General features: G+C 47.9%; 1 protein-coding gene across 2 annotated transcripts in view; it reads right to left on the reverse strand.

Moving 5' to 3' along the window:
* Window positions 1-7,214: 7,214 nt before the first annotated feature.
* Window positions 7,215-21,403, reverse strand: part of TNFRSF21 (TNF receptor superfamily member 21) — a 33,894-nt gene continuing 19,705 nt past the window's right edge. For both annotated transcript variants that reach the window (XM_079328922.1, XM_079328921.1), the window contains exons 4-7: window positions 17,751-18,016; window positions 11,363-11,416; window positions 8,609-8,828; window positions 7,215-7,729 (exon numbers count right to left, since the gene is read on the reverse strand). In XM_079328922.1, the coding sequence (XP_079185048.1) occupies window positions 7,500-7,729; window positions 8,609-8,828; window positions 11,363-11,416; window positions 17,751-18,016 (770 nt within the window). In that variant the 3' untranslated portion in view covers window positions 7,215-7,499. The remainder of the gene's footprint in view (window positions 7,730-8,608; window positions 8,829-11,362; window positions 11,417-17,750; window positions 18,017-21,403) is intronic.

The following is a 21,403-nucleotide window of genomic DNA, read 5'->3' on the forward strand; positions in this document are numbered from 1 at the left end:
AAAACAGCTCCCCCAGCCCTTCCCACCCCTCATCCTTCCACCCTGAGCTCCTCAGGGATGCAGCTGTAGGACACAAAGCAGGGGAAAGCAGAGCAAGACAAAGGGAGTGGGAAACAAAAGTAATGACTCGAGGGTCTTTCAGGAGAGATGCACAAAACCCAGGTTACTTTTAATTTAGCCATCAAAACAGCTTCTTTTAACCCCAGCATGGAACTGCTCAGGTGTCCTAGGGACACAGTAAGCTTCTTCCACAGCACGTGCCCACACTCATGAGTTGAAAAGTTGTGTCTGCCAGGGACTTGCAGAATTTGGTTCTTGCCAGACCAGCTTTTATTCCCCTGCCAGATCCAAAAAATCTCCTTGATTGGACTCTTTGGCTCTTCATCCCTCATGCTCATGGCATGATGGAGTAGCTGCATTTGCTGAGCAAGTGTCACCCCCAATTTGTGTCACTGCAGGAGGGAGAAGAGCCAGGGCTATTATGTGTTTATTGTATTAATGTCCCTATTTCTAGGCTAACAGCAAGACCAAGGGATATTTTGCAGAAGCATGTGTACTTTATACCAGGCAACAAATCCTGATTCAGCCTGTTACATAAATTATTTATCACAATCAGAGAAAGTTAGAGGAGGGGAAGGCTGGATTAGTCCAAACAAGGTGGCTGATGGAGGCACAGTGAAAGCACAGCAAGGAAGGCTCCTCATTTCAAAAGGGCAGAGCTCACAAACTCAGCACCACCAGGGCTGGCTGCAAATGCCACCAGTGTGAGGACAATCAGGACCTTCTCAGCCTGGAGAAGAGAAGGCTCCAGGGAAACCTCTTGTGTTCAAAGGGGTTTATAATAAAGAGGGAAAGTGAGTTTTTACAGGGGGAAATGATGATAGGACAAAGGGGGATGGTTTTAAACTAAAAGAGCAGAAATTGAGAACAGTTATTAAGAAGTTCTTCACTGTGAGGGTGGTGGAGCCCTGGCACAGGGTGCCCAGAGAAGCTGAGGCTGCCCCATCCCTGGAATTGTTCAAGGCCAGTCTGGATGGGGCTTGGAGCAGCCTGGGATAGTGGAAGATGTCCCTGCCCATGGCAGGGTGTTGGGACAGGATGAACTTTAATGTCCCTTCCAACCCAAACCATTTTGTGTTTTTCTGATTCTGCAAGAGCCAAGGTTAATGCAGAGGTGGATGTTATTTCAGCTTTTATCAGTGACATGTGCTGATGGTATGTGGCTGTCTCCATGCATTGGATGTACCAAGGAGAACTGAGCTCCACAGCAGCAACAGCAAAATCAGAACCTCTTAAATGCCCAGGCATGACACAAAACCCTGAGAAAACCTGACCTGAGCCCAGAGAAATTAAAAACAAGCTAGGGAATGGGATCACAGTCTTCAAATACTTCCAGGAAGGAGCCAAGGGACAGCCAGGGGAGGATAAATGCCAGGCAGGGAAAATATTTAGTTTAGCTAAAGGACCATATTGACACTTGAGCAAAATAGGATTATCTGTCCACAGATACATTTAATTAAAAGAGACTTCCCATGTATCAAGTAGAAGAAAGCAGAGGTGAGAGGAAAAAGAAAAAAGAGGAAAGCTGTTTTCAAGTTTAAATGGCATTTTTAAAAAGGAAAATTTGATAAGATGGCAACAGCAAGGGTAGGGAAAAGGGCTGATGTCCCATTGTTGCACCTCCTTAGGGGATGTGACTATTGTGGGTGGGTAAATTCATCTTTACTGTCCAGACTGTTGAATTTTTGGGTGTTTCCCAAGCCTGGTTTCAGCTTAGGACAACTCACAGGCTGCCAGCCTGCCCATCCAGGGAGCAGAGGGCAGGTGGGTGCTCCCTGCTCACAGAGCAATTTGGAGGTGCCATCTGTCCTGGAGGTTGGCAGAGCATCAGTGCATCCTCTTCCCATCAATTCCAATCCCTGCTCCACCATCTTCCTGCCACAGAAATGATGGCCAGGTGCAGGGGAAGGTCCTTGGGAAAGGAAGAAAAGGAGGAAAAATACAAAAGGAGGAAAAGATTAGGTTTTCACCACTTGTGGACAGCTGTGGTTTTCAGGTATGAGTTCCCTGGCCTCATCCATGGGGCTGTTTTGCTTTACAAACCCAAATTGCTCCATGCCCCAATTTTGTGTCTTTCTTGCATCAGAGTTATGGGCATCACTGCCATGTCCCTTGCACAGGGCAGAGAGCAGGAGCATCCCTGCTCTGGGGAGACAGGACAGGCTGGGAGAAATGGCAAGGAATGGTTTTCTCTGAGAGGGACAGGAACTGAAAGCAGAGGACAGGCCTGATGTCTCAGGTCTGGAGCTGGACCTTCCTCCCAGCTGCACTTGCTGAGATGGGAAAGAGGAAGGCAGAAGATATAACCAGGCAGCCAGCATGGACATAGATTTATTCCCAGCTCAAAAATCTCATTTAAAGGACAAATTAATTAATGGAGAGCATGGCTTGGGAACATTGCCTCCATCCTTCCCCTTTTGCTGGGGCCCATTACACCCCAAATCTCACCCATACACTCCTCAAGTTAGGCTGGTATGGGAGCTGTTGGGGCATGACTTTTCTCTGAATTTCACCCTGAATTTTTTTCTGATCCATTTGCTAATGGGGAGTTTGATTTCTGTCAAGTTTCCTCACTTGCAAAATGACAGTAGCACTGGCAGCCTCAGTAGAAAGGCACCTGGATCTCTACTCACTGGGGAGAGTGGTAAGACAGCCTGTTATTCTAAAAATAAATTATCAGTAAGAGAAGCCACAAAAAACATTCATCAGCTACTGAAGGACCCTGGAAGATCAATGGTTTAGTTAATATCATTATTGCCATATATTAGCCTGGAAAGGTCAGAGCTGCCAGAAGCAAAATCAGGCAGATTAACATCCTGCACAGTCCCAGCTCCCACTGAGCCTGGCAGGTCCTGGCAAAAGCTCCTCAGCCCAGAAATGTATTTTGAGACCATGCTTATAGATTATTCCCTTCAAATGAAAGCCAGGTGAAGTTAATCTCATCAGAGGGCAGAGAGCAGACAGGAGAAGCTGGTGCAGCAGCCAAGGGGTTCCCCTGAGGGGTTGGGGGCAGAAATTGGGGAGCAGGAACAGAGACACAAGCACTGACTACGAGGGCTTGGGCATGGTGCAACAGCTGTGAGCTGCCAGAAACACCCACGGATTCCACAATAGGCAGGTCCCCCATTATCCACCCTGCTCCCCAGAAAGAAAAGAAAATTAAATTAGAGTATCCCAAAAGAAACTATAAAGCTCATGGATGCTCACACAGAGAAGCAGCAGCCACATCCTAAATAGTCTGATAAACACCTCAGGGTTGCCATCAGGCAGGTACTTAATGAGTACACAAATTACAGTTCTTCTTATTTCTCCTCCATCTTCCCATTTCCTAACAGTTGCCCTGGAAACTTCCCCCTTGAGGCATTCACAGGAGCAAAGTCCAAGAGGAGAAAAAAACAGCTGCAAACCCTTCATGGTGTAAAGCTTGTGGCCAATCCATGCCAGGGGGGGATTTTGGGGTGAGCTGTGCCTTTACCACCCTGCCTCCCTCCCACACAGTGCACAGCTCAGCCCTGTGGCCCCAGTGATGGGCACAGACCCCCAAATATCCCCCACATCCCACAGGACACCCTCAGCATCTCCTCTGATCTCCCCACAAGTTGTTCACACAAAGGCTGCACAGACCATCCCTCCTAGACAGACATTGCTGCAATCCACAGAGAGCTGGCTGAAATAAAGGAGCCACAGGGGTGAATGACCTCCCAGCACACCCGGGGGTGCTTTTCCAGCTGGGATGTAAGCAGCCACACCCAGAGGCTTGCAATTAATTCCCCATTAGGATAAACTCCAATTTGGCTAAGGTAGGAGCAAAGTGCACAAGATGTCTTGTTCTTCTGCAGAGAGCACCTGCAATTAATGAGGATTTAAAAAAAAGAAAGAGAATTTTAAAATACAATCCCGATGCTCACTTGCACTGCAGGAATTAAAAGGCTTTGATCAGCAGAGCCAGCCCATCCTGAGGATGCTAGGCTGTGCTGGAGGCATCTCTGGAGGGCTTTGTCCCAGCAAACACAGTCACTGTGAGGGTAAATGTGATATTCACACCTCATATCCCAGCCCCAGCAAGCAGGGCTGGGGCAGAAAATGCTTTGTGCAACCCACACAGAAATTTCAGTCTCTGCTCTGAAGCAAGATGCTCACAGCAGGCAGAGGAGGCTGTGCCCTCATCATGCTTCCTTTGCCCTTTGAATTCACAGGCTGTGCCACCCCAGCACCCAAATCCCACCCCTCAAATACCCTGATTGAGAAGGGCCAGCCAAGGGGCAAACCCCACCTCTCATCTCGCCTCAAGTACATTTTCAATGTAGATTTTGTATAAAATGCACTTTTATGCATATTACATGTATTTATAAAGATCTTTATATTCATACCTTTACCTTTTTAGACTAAGATTTCACCCATTTGAGCTGCACATCACAGTTGGTGCACTGCCCACAAGGCCTTGAATAAAACAAAGATGAGAACAAGGACAATCTGCTCCTGTGGAGTTATGCCTCCAGGTCATGAACCCACTGATCCCACCTGCCTGGTTTATTTTCTTAAGGCTTAAGAGAGCTGGCTCATAGGAAGGGTGGGGGCACAGGGCTTGTGGCTCCTCACACCACCCACACTGCCAGGAAATACCCTGCCTGTACATGGGGCTCAGCTGCTCTCAGATATTTTTCCTACACACCCCAAGAGCCAGAAGATATTTATATACTATACACCTATAAAAATACATAGTAATACAGGAAAATATGTAAATATAGAAATAGCACAATACATTAAAATATTTATGTAGTATATCTAAATATATATTGTATAGATAAATATATAGTAAATCAATATATTGTACACACGTATACATATGCATACAACAAAAAGTTGGAAATCTGAAATGACAGAGCCAGGGAACAAGTCAATATCCAGGTGCAATTAAAAAAAAAGAACTATGCTGGAAGTGTGCACAGCCCAGAGAGCCAAGGATTGCCCAAGTCTTGCCTGTTCCACCACCTGCCAACAAGATGAATTAAATTCATCCCAACAACCCAGGGAGCAAACAGATTCCTTGTGCCTCCTCAGCAGCTCCAGACCAAGGCACCTCCACACCATCACCAGCTTTGAGGTGTCTCTTCAGCTGGCTAAATCCTCTTCCCAGGATTGTTTTTCGTTTTGCTTTACCTTCAAAGCCCATCAGAAAATGTGAGTGGCTGCCAGGACAGGAAATGCAGCTGCAGGGTGGGGTTGGTGGCATGATGGCTGCAGTGCTTACAACCCATGTGTTTACCTGGCAGAACCTGGACCACCAGAAAAGGACAGATTTTAACTTCCCAGTTGGACTTGCTCCAAGAATCTGCTAAGGGTAATTTAAAGCCAACTATTGATTGAGCCCAGAATTGCATTCCTTCTTCAGAATTGCATTCCCTTACCAATTTCCAACAACCACCACTGGTCCCAACACCTCTTGCCAATAGGCTTATACTGGGCTTCACCTCAGAACTGCATGCACCAAGAGCTAAATGTTCCATTGCCACTGAGGGAAAACTCCACCCCAGAGCTCCCAATAAAGGCTCTTGCTATTTTTCACTGTATTTCATCTATGCATGTGTTGAAAAGTTTTAATCCTGTACCTATGTATAGTTCTGCACCAGCCATTTCCAGTGCCAGCCAAAAGGAAAACACAGCACCCTGAGCAACAGAAATCACTATGAAGCCAAGTAAACAAAGTGACAGTCTTATAAACCAGAAGCATTTGTCCCATTAAGGATTCAATTCGTAGACACAGTAACAAGGGATGAGTTATTTGGAAGTGTAGACTTTAAGGACAGGGGTAATGTATCAGCGACAGAAACGCTGTGACTGCAAGACCTTCGCTCAGGAGTGACTCAGCACAGCAGCTGCTTCCTGGAAAATTTATACTTCAGCCTTCCCAAAATGCCCACAAAGCCTTTGAGAGTTGCAAAAACCAAGCCTTGAAGGCCCACCAGCCATCTGATCTGTCACTGCTATGGGGATTAGCACAGGTCCCCCAGCCCAGCACAGGGCAGGGACCTGCAGGAGCTCCAGCAGCAACCGTGGGGACTCCAGGCAGTGCTACCAACAGAAAGCAATCACAGTTTGGCCTCAAAGCTATCTCCTCACAAGCCCCAACCTCCAAAATCCCCCTCATCACCACAGGCACCCCAAGCACACCCCTGCCCAGCCCAAGCAGAGGCAGCTGTTAAGGAGGTTAACGCAGAATCGTGTCAAATAACAAACACCTAGTTTATTAATAAATTAGTACACCGGAAGGCAATTTTTCAATTAATTCCCCTCTTCCCCCCCTCCCATCCCTTCCCCCGGGGCAGCTCATGCCACCCTCATACCATTATTTTTTTTCAAATTGAGCGTAGTACAGACTGTTCGTTATGGGAGCATAATAATTGCAAATATAATCAGACAGACTTCTTACGATGCAGCTTTTTGTCCCCTGCACCCCCCACCCCCGACCTCTTTCAATAAAAAGTGAAGTGTGATTTGAAGAGACTATTGAGACCACATAAGGTCTTTGGAGAACTTATCGGCCACGTCTGTATAAAAAAACAAGAGACACGAGTGTAAAAGCATAGCCTGGTTTAAGTCTTACAGCACGAGGAGAGCGGCACCAGTGGCAGCCTTCGCCTCCCCACGTCCAGCACCAGCTCCCTTCAGGCCCCACCATTCCCACACGTGGCATTGCAGGAAAACTCCTTACATTCAACTGGAGGCAAAGGACCTTCCCACTGCCTCCAAGGCTGGTGGGGCTTGACCCTTTTCCTTGTGGTTTAAGCGCTTCTGCTGTAGCGTATTAGGAGCGCGATGCGTTGTCCAGGTGAAAACCATACAATAAATAACCGTGCTAGTAAAATCTCAGCAATGGATATGAGCCAGAGTACATTTAAAAAAAAAAGTCAGCTCGAGTGGGAAGCTTAGCTGCGTTAAGAGACAGCAACCAGCAACAATTGGGGTGGGATTTTTGCGTGATTTTGCCATTTACTGCCCCGAGGCAAAGGGGGGTGGTGGGAGACAGTCACTCCGAGCGACAGCTTTGATAGCAGAAGGGGGTTACAGAGCAATCCCCAATTTGATGTGTTAAAATTACACCAGATTTCATGGTCTTTTAGTTTGTTAACTGCCGTTTTGGATTTTTTTGTTTGTTTTCTTTTTTTTTAAAGTGCATCGGCTGATCTGACTGGAATGAGAACAGAGAGAAGAGAGGCTCGGGGAGGGGGCAGAGGGTGCAAAGACTTGGACTGAGCGATAGAGTTACGATGGAGGGGTGCAAGGCTGGCAAACTGCACCCCCTCCAAAAACCAAGGACACCTCAACGAAAATACTGGCCGTATATTCTACAACAAATCCCGCCTGCGTATTGTTGGTCATCTTAACAAGTGCCAAGCTAGCTCTAGCAGATATTCGGAGAGCGTGCGGTGACCCGGTGCCTACAGTAAATCGGGAAGGTGGCTATAGACAGAGTCCAGGAGGGTCTGGCTGGCTTCCTGGCTCTTGACCCCAGCAATCTCAAATAGCCTGTCCAGCTTGTCTTCGGCCTGCGGGATCTCCTCGATCACGTGGAGCTCCTCGGGGTTGAGGATGTGCAGCATGTCGTCAAAGATGGGCTGCAGGTCGCACGGGTCCAAGCGCACCTGGCGCAGGACGGTGTCTTTCTTTTCTGTAAGAGGAAAGGGGATTGTCAAAAACCTCCTCAAGAAACCTCTGCTAACCAGGGCTTGATCTCAGTCCATCCCCTGGTACCACCTATGGACTGGGACACACCACAAGAACCAAGGGAAAAGGTGGAGGGTGACAAGTGATGGGGAGGAGAGAAGATGGAGAAGGCAGGGCTGCCAAGGCACCAGCCAGGATCCTGCAAGAGCAAACACAGCATTTGTAAATGCTGAATGGCCAATTTGGAAAAGCGAGGGCAGAAGGCGAGCCAAAAAAGCTGAATTCTGCTCTTTTAAGTTGTTTTCGTTAGGTCAGCTTTATTTTCACACTCAAGTATAAATTTGGTAGATTGACTGAGCTCAGTGTTTCACCTTCATCAGAAGTTAAAAGATGATTAAATGCAGCAAATTAAATGCAGTAAATTAAAGCCCCTTAAACAAAGGGAGGTGGCTAATGGTACTTTACATTTGCAGCAAAGAGGACCAAGAATGAAAAAAATTTAAAATAACCTGAAACAAAAATCAATCTGGAAATTACATTCTCTGGTTTCATCTCATGCAGAAAAGCACAGGCCAAAGCAAGAGCCAAAACTCAAGAGCAACACCCTCCCAAACACCCAGGGATGCTACAACTTCCCTGGCAGGACTTCAAAGAGCTAAAAGCCTTTAAAGATATTTTTTTTTGTCTCAAATCTTTATCATCTTTGCTAACAGGATATTCTGGCCGGGAATGAGGATGTGATAAGCGTATCCCGGAGAGCCAGTTTTCCCAGTTATTTACTTTAATGCTATCATGAGCTGGGCAGCTCCAGCACGTGTGCTGCCCCCACGGGCCATGCCCGGCGCCCCTCCCGTCCTCCCCCCATGCCCGGCTGGCGCGGTACCTTTGGTAATAAAGGAGCCGGTGCGGCTGAGCGCGGAGGAGCCGCTGGAGGTGGAGTCGCAGCGCAGGAGCGGCTCGGCTTCGTCGACAAAGAAGCATTTCTTCTCGGAGGGAGAGGGCTCCACGGTGAGCACGGCCGCCTCGGGGGGCTTGGGGCTGGGCGTGGGCGCGGGGCTCACCGGGCCGGGGCTCACCGGCAGCGCCAGCTGCTCACCTTCCAGCTGGGGGAAGCAAAGAGAGGGAAAGTTAACGGGGGACACTGTGCAACAGGTCTGAACCCACCTGAACATTCCAGCTCACCCTCGGCAAGGGGTGGCCTGTTCTGCTGGCCCACTACAGGCACAGGAGATGACCTGGGGTGGATATCAGCAGTGGTATTTGGCACATCAGGCAGGAGCAGTAACACAACCCACGCCCTTGGGACGCCGGGCAGGAGCAACCACTGCACCAGGATGGCAAGTGCAACCTCAGCAGAGCATTTTAGCTGGGTTTTCCTTCTCAGACTCAGTATATTAAAACCTAAAGCACAGCTCTTGGAGGCAAGAGGTGATGATGCACAAAACCTGCTCCACACCTGTTGTTTGCTAAAAGCAAAGCACAGCCTGGCTCCACAGCTCCAACCAGTGCCAAGGCAGCAGGGTGAGGGCTGTGAGACCCTCCAGTGATCTCCAGTGCAGCACATGGCCCTGACCAGCTCCATGTCAAATTAATGATTTGTTTGCCCCATCTCACCCTTGCTCTTGTGAACATCCCATTAAAGCCTGATGGAAAAGTCCATCCTACCAGATTCCAAGTTCAGAGCAAGGAAAGACAGGCAGGAGCTGGCAGTGACCACAATGTGACCCAAGTGCCTTTGCTTTTTCCTGTCCTGATGTGAGCCAAGAGCAAAGGTTCAGCTCTACTGCTCTCAAGACATCAGGAGCAGCAAGCACTGCTGGGAAGCACTGCACTGGAAAGCAGCACCATTTGACAAGTGACAGGTGACAAGTGACAGGACAAGATGAAATGGCCTCAAGTTGTGCCAGGGGACATTTAGAAAGGGTATTAGGAAAAATTTATTCACCAGAAGAGTGGCCAGGAATTATAATAGGCTGTCCAGGGAAGTGGTGAAATCATCATCCCTGGAGGCATTTTTAAAAAGTGTTGATGTGGCAGTTGGGGCTATGGTTTAGTGGTGGACTTGGCAGTGTTGGGTTAGGATTGGACTCTATGATCTTAAATGTTATTTCCAACCTTAACAATTCTATGATTCTATGAATTTGGGTGCTGGTGTGAACCTGCTTCCTAATTTGACTGTACTCAGCATGTTTCTTCTTGAAATTCCTTCCCATCTCCAAGACAGCAGCTAACATTATCTACCCTCCTCCACCTCTTAACATCCCCTCAGGGTGCAAATCTCAAGCAGAGCATTTCTAGTTCCCAGTTCCTGCAGGGATGAGATGCCTGGGCCAGCATCCTCACATCACTGGCTGGCAGCTTGGGCACTTCTGCAGGTCACCAGGTCCCTCTAACCATGTTATTTTAAGGGCTGTCCAATATTTAACCTTTTTCCCCAACTTTGCATCCCTGCTTGACGTGCCAGGAAAAAGAATTGCAAACCCTTGTCCCCCATGCAATTCCCTCTCCCAACAGCATTTCACAATCCCATTTTCTCTTACAGAGGGAAGATCAGGCTACTTCTGCTAACAGGCTTTTGCCTACAACCCAGGGATAAAATGCAAAATTGGGATTAAAGGCTGTGGGAAAGGGTGCTGCTGAGCCACCTCCGCGCTGGCATGTATGTGCCTGAACACTCCTCATCCGTGTCGAGGAATTTGCCACCCACAAATCACATGCCTGCTGGGACACCCATTAGTTCACATAAAATTAACATTGAAGCCTGTTCCTTGTAGAATAAAAGGGGGTTTTTTTCTCCCCTCATTGAAAATAAACAGGGAAGGATTTGTTCTAGCTCAGTGCATTACGCAATAAGCATGTTAAAAATAAAAGTCCGCTTTAATTTTTAATTAAAAGAATCTGCCTTCTCCTCTGAAATTCCCTTTCCAGTACAGCTCATCATAGAGAATCAGCTATGGCCATTAAGGGGGGATATAAAGGGAAGGACCAGGACAGCAGCTGGCCACTTTCCAAACTGTAATATGCTCTGATATCCCCTTTAAAAATAACACAGACTTTAGGGGTTAGTTTTTCCTTGTGCAGCTCATCTACCTAACACAAACCACAAACCCACCTACCAATTCCCAAAAAGGAGCCTGATGACTGAGCAACAATTGGCCAAGGGAGGGCAGGGAGCAGACAGCTGCCCCAGCTCTGTCTTCCCAGAACCAACTCATTTGGAGTTTAATTAAACAGCTGCTAAAACACGCCAGGAAAGACAAAATCACCCAAGGTTATTTGACTGTAGCTGTCCCGGGAGCCCAAAGCTTTCCAAACAGCTGAACAGTTGCAAGCTTGAGGCAAAGCAAACAGGATGCTTGGATGTGTGTTAATGTTTAAACCACAGGAGGAAAGCAACTGGGAATGAGAGCTTTGAAAGACCAGGGAATGTGAAAGGTTGCTGCGAGGTGAAGCCTGTGGAATAGGTGTAAAAACACACTATTCATAGCCTGTGACTCACTGCCTTGAAACCATCTTGGCCATTCCTATTTTTATGAACAGCAGTGATTGAGTGAAACCAAGCTCTAGCTAGGGAAAAAAACCCACAAAAAACCCTCTTGCATCCCTTTTGCCTTTCCAGAGCCATGGGATTTCCCACCTTTACATCCTCGTTGCTGGGCTCCTGCGCTTGCCACTGGGGCTGCATCTGCACCTGAAAAAAGAGACATGTGGGACACTGTGAGATGCACAGTCCAGCATGGAAACCAAAGGCACTGCAGCTGCTTTGTCATATCAGCAGCCTCCTAAAACCTATCAGAGGTGCTTTGCCAGATTTTTTTTCCAGGTTTTTTCTTTTTTACTTTTTTTTTTTTTTTTTTTTTTTTTTTTTTTTTTTTTTTTTTTTGAGCACTGCACCAAGAGCTTTTCAATGCCCAAAAATATTAATAAAAAAATATCCTAAAAGCTCCTGTGTACTTGCAGCCCTTTAGACTGCAGCTCAAGCACCAGCATCCTCTTGGATCCCAATGCAGTTGGGAGGGTGCTCTAAGCAGCTCAGGGTGTTTGAAGGCTCTTCCTAAAAGGAAGAAAAGGGGATAGGGGCAGGAGAAGACATAGGCTTGGCTTTGTTTTCTTTCACAGCTGCTCTCACCAGCTCTGTTTGAATGGGTTGGTCCCATTTGCTGCCTCCGTTTTACAGTACTGCAATAAAAGCTTAGCTCAGACAAACAGAAACTGCAGCTGCTGTGCTAATATTAGGAAGGAGCAGCAGCGGGCACTAAAAAACACCCTTCCCTCAGGCGATGCTTCCCAGCAATTCCTCCTGCCGCAAGCAGGCGGAACAAAAGCGGGTGGCAGGCTGGCTGCTGAGCACCCTCGGGATGTGGGGGGATAAATTTAGCACCGAGGCAGTCAGATTCCCTGCCAGGAGATGACACCCGACTGACAGCAGCCCTTATTCCCAGGTCTGTGGTGCCTCTGCAGGGAATACAGCAGGAAAAGCCCCGGCACACGGAGCAGGGTGGGCAGGGCAGCAGCCTGGCACAGGTGATGCTGCAGGCACAGTGCTGCTGCTGTGGAATGCTCTTGCTGTGGATCACACAGGGATAAGGGGGATCCCCAGGGATCTGCAGCTTCATGGTGCACAGGGTGTTCCCTGGGGCAGACAGACCCTGGCAGGTTCAACACCACTGGCAGGACCATGAGGTCCCAGAGCAGGGCAGTGATGGGGTGTGGTGCTGCAGAGCAGGAGGCATGTCCCAGCCAGCATGGGAAATCCATGGGGTGCTGGGGTGGGAGAGCCCAAATTTCCTCTCTGTGCCCTTCACCTCACCCGTGTGGTTTCAGAAGAATGCTCAACCCATCTCTGTGGTGCTTCTTCCCTGCTCAAGTCAAGCCTCACACAACTCAGGATGAGCAATGCTGGGTCTGGGGAGGGTTTAGATGCCACAACTAAAACTGCAGCCAGCCACAGAGGAGCAGCTCTTCTCCATCAGCCCAGCCCTGGCTGTCTGTGGGCTGAGAGCTTCTCAAGTAGATGATGTCTCCAGGAGAGCCTCTGGTGCTTCTCCTTTCTGTGGATTTGCTCACTCACTTTTTCAACTCAAATCATAATGAAGAGGCAATGAAACCCTGATGAAGAGGTTCCAAACCAAATTACAGGCTGAGTTAGTCAATACTGAGTTTGGCTAGCAGAAGAAACCATTCTAGTTTCCTCTTATGCTCCCAAACCCATTACACTGCAAACACAGAGACCCCAGGAGATGTGGCCACCACAGCAGGGAAACCTCAGTATCACTGCATGTATTATACTTTTGTGTTTATGTTATTTCTCTTTTGCATTACTTTATGAATTATTACATTTTGTTTATTGCACATTCTCCAGAATAGTTCAAACCCAACCTCAGTTTGCTGAAAATCAAGTCATGGCTTAGAGCAAAACTGGAGTGATGCCCACTCCCAGCCAGCCCTATGCCTTCCCCAGGGCTCTGGCCACTCCACCTTACAGCTGTGTACCTCAAATAAAATCTGATGCAAGTCCAGAAGGCAATTCTGTTCTTTTCCTGGCTGCCTGGGCACTTCCCAGCCCTCAGACCACAGGCCCCTCTGGCTGGGAAATCCATCCAACAGCTTTACTCTCACTCCACTGCTGGCACATGAATGCAGAACAAACTTAATTCCTAATTACTGCCCAGTCCTGCAGGAGGAAGAGGAAGTGAAGGGGATGGGTGGGAGCTGACAGGGGCAGAGTTTGAGGAACTGCTGCTCCAGCCTCTTGACTACCCCCTCAGGGTTTTGACTTGTGAAAGAGCAAGAAACAGAGCCACAAGGCACTGCCACAGCCACGTGCCTGGACATGGGGTTGCTTTCACATCCTCTTCTCCTCTGAAATACCCCAAAACCCCACAGCTTAACCTCACACCAGCCCCAGCCTTGACACATCTGCTGACTCATGGGATTACACCCAGCATGAAATTAGCCACAAAATGAAACCCTTCTGATCTCAGGGCTGCAGCCTTCCCCTCTCCACTTTCAACATCTCCCTTATTCATGGTTTGGGTTTGTTTTCCAGCTCTGCTGAGGCTGTGCTGCTGAATGCCCTGAGAGAGGCTGTTTGCTTCCCTTCCATCCAGCCCCTGAAATATTCCAGCCGAGGCCAGCAGAGCCATAAATAAAACGATAAGAGCTTAAAGCACTGCTCACAGCAGGACACTCAGGGGAGCCAATACAGCCTGGCTGTGCCAGCTCCACCCCAGGCCAGCCCAGGTGAGCACAGAGTCCCTTGGTAGCTGCAAAATGTTGTTTTGCACCACACACACAAAAAAAAAAAAAAAAAAAAATCTCATTACTCAGTGGATACTGATAAAAATCAGTTTTTTCTGATTTTAACCCCAAAAAATGAGAATTTGCTGGACTGGCAGAGAGAAACCTCTCCCTTCTTCCCCCCAACTCTTTCCCCTATTTTTACTGTCAGCACTACTAATTTGGGATGTAACTGTGCTTGCTAAGCAGTGCCCAGGCTTGCCACTGTCAGGCAACCAGCCTTCGAGGGGATAGATTTTACAAACCTTGAGTCCAACAAACATTCATGGCCAGGGCCAGGCTTTAACAGGAGCCTTGTGAGTTAAATGCACCCCTAAAAACCTTCCCACAGCTTCAGCATTCACTGTATTTTCTGGCTCAGCTGCAAAAAACTCCAAGTAAAATGATTCAGAGGGCTAATCTCGGTTTAACCTAAATTCATCCAGTGCCATGCAAAACCAGCATAATCTCCCACAGCTGAAAAAGCAGGCAAGTCTGCAGTGGAGCTGTTCCTTGCCTCAAGGAAAATATTCCTGCCTCATGCTGTAACACTCCAGAGACTCCCATTAATTCCCCTATTCCGATCAGGGGTTGTAAATATTTGTATTTCAGAGCACAAAAGGCTGTGGAGGGAACAGGGAGCTACAGGAGAGAGCAGCTTTGCCTCCAGAGGTTTTACAAGTTGAAGGCAGACACCAGATAAAGGATTTAAGAGAAGGATACAATAGTGGGTGGGATGAAATGAGTTTAGGATACTGATTTGCCATCTGAGAACTACAGCATTCAGTAACAATTTTTACCCACGACTTGAGGGTGTCAGTGTTTTGTTACAACACAGGGATCATGCAGAGAGATGGGGAAACTCCATTTGCACCCAGGGATGCTGGGCAGAGCCAAAGACATCCCAGACAGCACAGCCATCCATGCATCCATCCATCCATCCATCCTGGGCTCATGTAGGACACACCAGCACGCACTGGACACTCGCTGCTGGCTCAGGTCACCCTAAGGGTTTGGGTTGGAAGGAATCTTAAAGTTCATCTTGTTCCAACACCCTGCCAGGGGCAGGGAGGGACATCTTCCTCTAGACCAGGTTGTTGCAAGCCCTGTCCAGCTGGCCATGAACATTTACAGGGATGGGACATCTACAACCTCTCTGGGCAACTTAGCCACAGGGAGGATGCATGCACTTGCATTGTTTATGAGAGTCCTCACTCCCCCTGCAGCACCAAAAACTTTTTACTATTTTTTGCTGTTTTGGGAGGCTTTTTTGCAGAACTCCTTCTTCAGGGCTGAAGAGCACAGCCACCAACAGGGTGACCAGCACCTCTGGATCAAACCACTCTGGTGCAGAGAGAAACTGCCTTGATTTATCTGGGTTTGCATAGACAAATTATTCTGTGATTCAGAGTCAAACCTCAATTAGCTCTAATTAAAGGCTTTCCAACCAGCAGATTAAAAAACCCCCAAAGACCAACCTCCATGCCTGCTCCTGGCAGCGAGCTCTTGGCTTCCTGGACTGCTGTGATGATGATGAGGCACCAGCACAATCCTGCAGGGATTTGGTCTCCCATGCACAAACTGCTTCCCACATTCCCTGCAGGGCCATTGTATCACCACCCACATCGACAGCACAGGAGCCAGCTCAGGGAGAGGAGGCAGACAGGTTCCAGCAGGCAGCACCTCACAGAAACACAATGTGCTGCTGTGCTGGATCTGTACCCTGGGGTGCTGCCAGGCTGTGACATCCCACACACAGCCCCAGGATATCTCCAGGGCAGGGCAATGGCCAGCTCCTAAGGCTGATCATGAGGGATGCTCATCTGAAAAAGCCCAGTCAGGTGAATAGGGAAAGAGGATGTGACAGCTTGGGTGAATTTGGTAAAAAACAACTCCCTTGCTGAAATAATTCAAATTTCTCATGTGGACTGGAGCCACCTGCTCAAAAGATCAACAACCCAATTTTACTTATTTCTAGAAAAACAAGTGAAACTGATGGGGAACCACCCCAGGGTCCAGGTGTGCTGGGCACTGGAAAAGACAACACACTGTTTTAAAAACCAAAGAGACACAAGAAAGCTGTTTGTGAAATCCAGGAAACTTGCATACAGTTATCCTTGAGACTTGGGTTCACTCATTCTCTGGAACATCTGCTTGCTGTATTTTCAGAGTTATGGGCACAGCTTGTGGTTACTCCACCACTGGGAATCCTCCACCTGACAGGTCACCCCATATACCCTGCTCCTGGAGCCACCACCTGCATTCTGTACTGTTTGATAAGCACAACCTGATGGTTTTGGCCAGAAGAGCCAGGGCAATCAGCACTACCCAGCCCAAGTCTGTTAATTACGTGTCGTGCTGAGGAATGAGCCCTGTGTTTTATCCAATGTCCTTGCCCAGAGCTTTGCCACAATATTCAAAGTCAAAGCAGTAACTGCAAGGACACGGGTTACTACCTGTTCCAGGAGAGCAAGTGGACAACATGTCCCTCTGGGACACTGCACATGCTGGAAACTTTAATTCATAAGTGCAAAATGGCAATTCTCTCTGCCTCTCTTCTCTTCCTAAACATAGCTTTATCTTGGGTTTTTAAATTTTAGTTTTCCCATCAATGAGAAGCCCAAATGCTGCTTAGTTACCAGGAGCTGAAAGGAAAAACCAGCAACTGAGCAGGAGCAGGAGAGATCAAGCAGCTGGCAAAGCCAGACTATCCAAGATCTGGGCAGGATGTTCAGCACACACTTGACTCAGGGTCTCTATAAAATACAAGATCAGGGCTCCTGCCAGCACATCACAACTTCTGAAAAAACCCCACTTTACAATCACCTATACAAACACTTCTAGCAGACCACCAAGTAATCAGAGCCAAAAAAAATGAAATATGTAAAGCAGCAGTGGCCAAAACAAAACTGCAAAGGTGACTGAATCACCTCCTGATGACTTACACTCAGCTGAGAACCTACTGCAGGATTTTCTGCAGCGATTTATTTCTTCTCCCAAAATATAGGTGAGTTTAAGAGTTTAAGAGCTGCCAAGGAACAGTAGCAACTCTGGAGGACTGCATGGCCTCCCCCATGCCACCAGTCACCATCTTGAAGGAAGCAACATTTAGTGCTCAAGGGTACTTGTCCCTTCTCACAAATTCATGGCATTTTAGAGCAAATTTAAAGGGGGATGTGTTATCCTCCATGTCCCTGGCACGAGGGCTCAGATACCAGATCCTCCTGGTGATCCTCAAAGCACATGGGACTCTAGAGCCCATCAAAATCTTGACTGGGAATTGAGCAAACATCGGCAAAACCTTGCTCAAAAGCAATGCACAGCCCATGGAGCTCCAAGAGGACAGGGAGCTACTTTGGCCATGAGCTGAGCTTAACCACCACCACATCCCACAAGGCCTGACCTGCCCCAAAGCCCAGCACTACCAGTGCAGTGTTCTCCATGAGGAGAGGGAGCTACTGGCACTGAGCTAAGCTCAAGCACCATCACATCCCACAAGGCCTGACCTGCCCCCAGGCCCAGCCCAGCATTACCAGCCCAGTGTCCTCCATGAGGAGAGGGAGCTATTGGCCACAAGCTAAGCTCAAGCACCATCACATCCCACAAGGTGTGATCTGCCCCAAAGCCCAGCCCAGTGCCCTCCACGAGGACAGGGAGCTACTGGCACTGAGCTAAGCTCGAGGCCGCAGCCATGCCCAGCCCCACCCCATCCCCCAGGCGCAGCCCGGCCCGAATCCCGGCGTTACCGGCGCCGTGTCCTCCATGAGGCCGCGGATCTTCTCCACCACGTCGTTGCGGCGGTGCTGGCGCAGCGCGCTGATGAGCTGGGCCAGGCTGGCCTCGGGCCCGCGGATGGTCCAGTGCTGCAGCGCGGCGTAGGCGCGCTCGTGGTCGGCCGCGTAGCCGTTGGAGAAAGCCGCCACCTCCCGCTCGCTGGCGTTGCACAGGAACTGGTAGATGTCCTTCCACTGGCTGCCCACCTGCGCCGCCACCAGCTTGAGGATGTCGATGCCTGCGGGGCAGAGGAGCCACGGGTGAGGCTGGGGGGGGCTGCAGACATCAGGTCTGGCAAAGCTTCTCTAGTCTTTGCTTTTCTCGGGTAGGTCTTTGAGATTTACACCTTTTATGAGTTGAGGCTGCAGAGAAGCAGCACCCATAACGTGGCTCAAAAGGGTGACAGACTATCACTATGTGTGCACTATCCAGCACAGGAAGACCCTGGGTACTCAGCCACCACCGGGCAGAAGAGCACGTGCTCACCTACTGCAGCCACTGCCTTGAGAGAGAGCTGCATTAAGAGGTGAGTCACCAGAGCACCTCTTAGAAAGATGAGCATTTCCATAACAAGCACATAGAGCAGCTAGGATTGCATTCAGAGCCATTTCCAGTGCAGACAGATGGGATGACTCAGTGATGGGGTGGGAGACGCTGTGCCAGGTAAGCATTGGGTGAATGGAAGATCTGGTAGAAAACTAGAGAGAAAAAAGGCAGAGTTTCCCCCAGAAAAGCACTTAAGACATCCTGGCTCAAGACAGTGAGGATTTTCACTGTGTAGGTCAGGGAGAAATGCAAACAGCACACTTAACCTTGAGTCTACTACAGGTCAGGAGTTCAAGATTCAAATAAAGCCATATCTCTTCCAAAATAACTAATTAACCCTGTTTTATCAAGCTGAGCAACACCTTGTTTCAAACAGCAACATGAAGAGTCAGCATCTGTGAGATGCAAAGAGAAACTTACTTTTTCCAGAGAGATAAACTCAGGTTTCCTCCTGAACCAGTGTGCCCCCCTGGCTACAGAGAGCACTTCTCTTTCCCTCTGCAGGCACAACAGCAAAAATAGCTGCTTACAGAAGAGTATCATAGCTGGGGGTTTTCCAGCTGGCCTAAAATTTAACACTTTCTAATGCAGTTTAGATCAAACCTCCCAACTGCACCTTCAGTTCACAGCTCCGATTTAGCCAAATATATACATACAAAAAAAAAATCTATAGAAACTATACAGACTGATATAGATATCCTTTTTTACACATGTGCATGTGTATATACACACACAGATACATGGTACACAGTTTTGTATCTCTCTATGTATTACACAGATACTTTATAAAGATGTGTGTATATATATGTATATGGCCTGGACACTAGGGGCCCACCAAAACTAGTCTATACCTGCCCTGCTCAGCTGGACAGGGGATAAAGATGTAACAAAAGGCTTGTGAGTTGAGATACAGGCAGGGAGAGATCCCTCACCACTGGTTGTCACTGGCAAACTAGACTCAGTTTGGGGAAATTAGTTTGACTTTTTGCTAATCAAAGCAGAACAGGCTAATGGGAAATAAAAACTAAATCACTTCCCACCCACCTCTCCCTTTTTTCCCAAGTTTAACTTCACTCCTGAATTCTCCTTCTCCTCCCCTCAGCAGTGCAGGGGGGCAGAGAATGGGATCTGTGGTCAGTCCATCATGTTTAGTCTTTGCTGCTCCCTTCTCCCCAGGGGGACAGATCCTCACTCCTCCCTTGCTCCAGCATAGGTCCCTTCCACAGGTCCTGCCAGCAAACCTGCTCCAGCCTGGCCTCCTCTCTCCCCTCCTTCTTCACTGACCCTGCTGTCTGCAGAGCTGATGCTCTCACATGTTCTCACTCCTCTCTCTACTGGTTGAAGTTATCAGGGGGTTTTTTTGCCCCTCTTTTTAAATCTGTTGTCCCAGAGGCACTCCCACCATTCCTGATGGGCTCAGCCTTGGACAGTGGTGGGTCCATTGGCTCCCTTGGACATGGGTGAAGCTTCTGGCAGCTTCTCACAGGACCCACCTCTGTATCCCCCTGCTACCAAAACCTGACTGTAAAAACCCAATGCAATTTACACACATCTCTGAAGTATCTATTCAGCCTGATATATTTTTATATGCATTTGTGCATATCTGTGTATATATTACACATACTTCTGTATATCTCTATATATAATATAGGTATTTTACATATATATGTACATATGCTTATATAAAAAGAAGTATATAAAAAACTCTAAAGCTTCACAAAGATATTTTTGACCAAACCTCTTCTCACTTAAGGAAAGCTTATCAAACCTGCTATATATAGACTTTAGTTTTCACTTCCAAACTAGATAAGGCAGCCATGAGCCCACAGTTCTTGGAGCATCCAAAGACAGTGCTAAACCTGCTCTAAATCAGGAACACCAAAGTGCAAACCACATTTGATAGTTCCCTGCCCTCCTCCCACCACAACCACCACACCTCCCTCCCCAGCTGTTTGCAGACACGTGTTTGTACCAGCTCACATGGAGTTCTGAGACCTGGGGAGAGCTTTTTTTTTTACCAGAAAAGCCAACCACAGGGCTTGGTTCTAACTCTAGAGAAAAGGCTGTGAACCTGCTACTGGGATTTATTCTGGGGTTACTGATATGACTCAGCTCATTAGATACTGGTGTACATTGCATCACAATAGAGCAGCAGGAATTAAGCCTGGTGTTGTTAATGGTGTTCCCATTACTCAGATGAAGACCCAGTGGCCCTCAGTTCAAGGGACTGAGCTGTGTGCTTCCAGGTAAATCCCAAATTCCCCTCCCTCCATGACTCTGCATGCAGGCTGGCAGTGCAGAAGCACAGCAGCCCAGATCACACTGGAAGCCAAGCCCTTGTGCCTTCCTGTATCACATACTCGGATTGGTAAGGATCTCAAAAGACAACTCAGGTTTGGAGTCAGTCCCTTTAAAGCAGAGAACCCAACTGCTTTTTGCATAAAAGCAGCAAAATGCCTGATTTATGCAGTGCTGCTTGATTTTATCACTCAATCCAGGGGATAAAAGAAGTAGAAATCCGTGAATACGAGAGTAGAAAAAGCTCTGCAAGGCTTGTGCACTGAGGTAATGACAGCAATGCAAAGAGGGATGAGCATCTGTGGTGCTGCCTATTATATATCCATATACAGCTATATATAAAGGTTTATGCACTCAGATATAGATAGATATATGTAGAGAAAGTATATATGTTATCTCACTGTATAAATCTTGCAGAGCTTCTTTACTCTCATATTCAGCCATTACTTTTTGCTAGGTTGAGAAATATATAAATCACATATATATATATATATATATATATATATATATATACACACAGAGAGAGACAGAGAGAGATAATGCTGCCCATTTTTTTGATGTACACACACACACCAAGTGAGCAGCATTGGGTCTCCCTGCCAGTGCTACCCTGCAGTGAGACAATGAATTATGGCTGAGTGGGAGCTTTGCCCACACCCACTCCCATGCACATCAAACACACAGAAGTATTAAAACATAATCTGCCAGTTTATGACCCCCACGTGGCACATCTAGTCAGCCCAGAAAAGGAAAAACCCATATACTACCAGCTCCCATGTAG

This window comes from Erithacus rubecula (assembly GCF_903797595.1).
Source record: "Erithacus rubecula genome assembly, chromosome: 2".
Lineage (NCBI taxonomy): Eukaryota > Metazoa > Chordata > Aves > Passeriformes > Muscicapidae > Erithacus > Erithacus rubecula.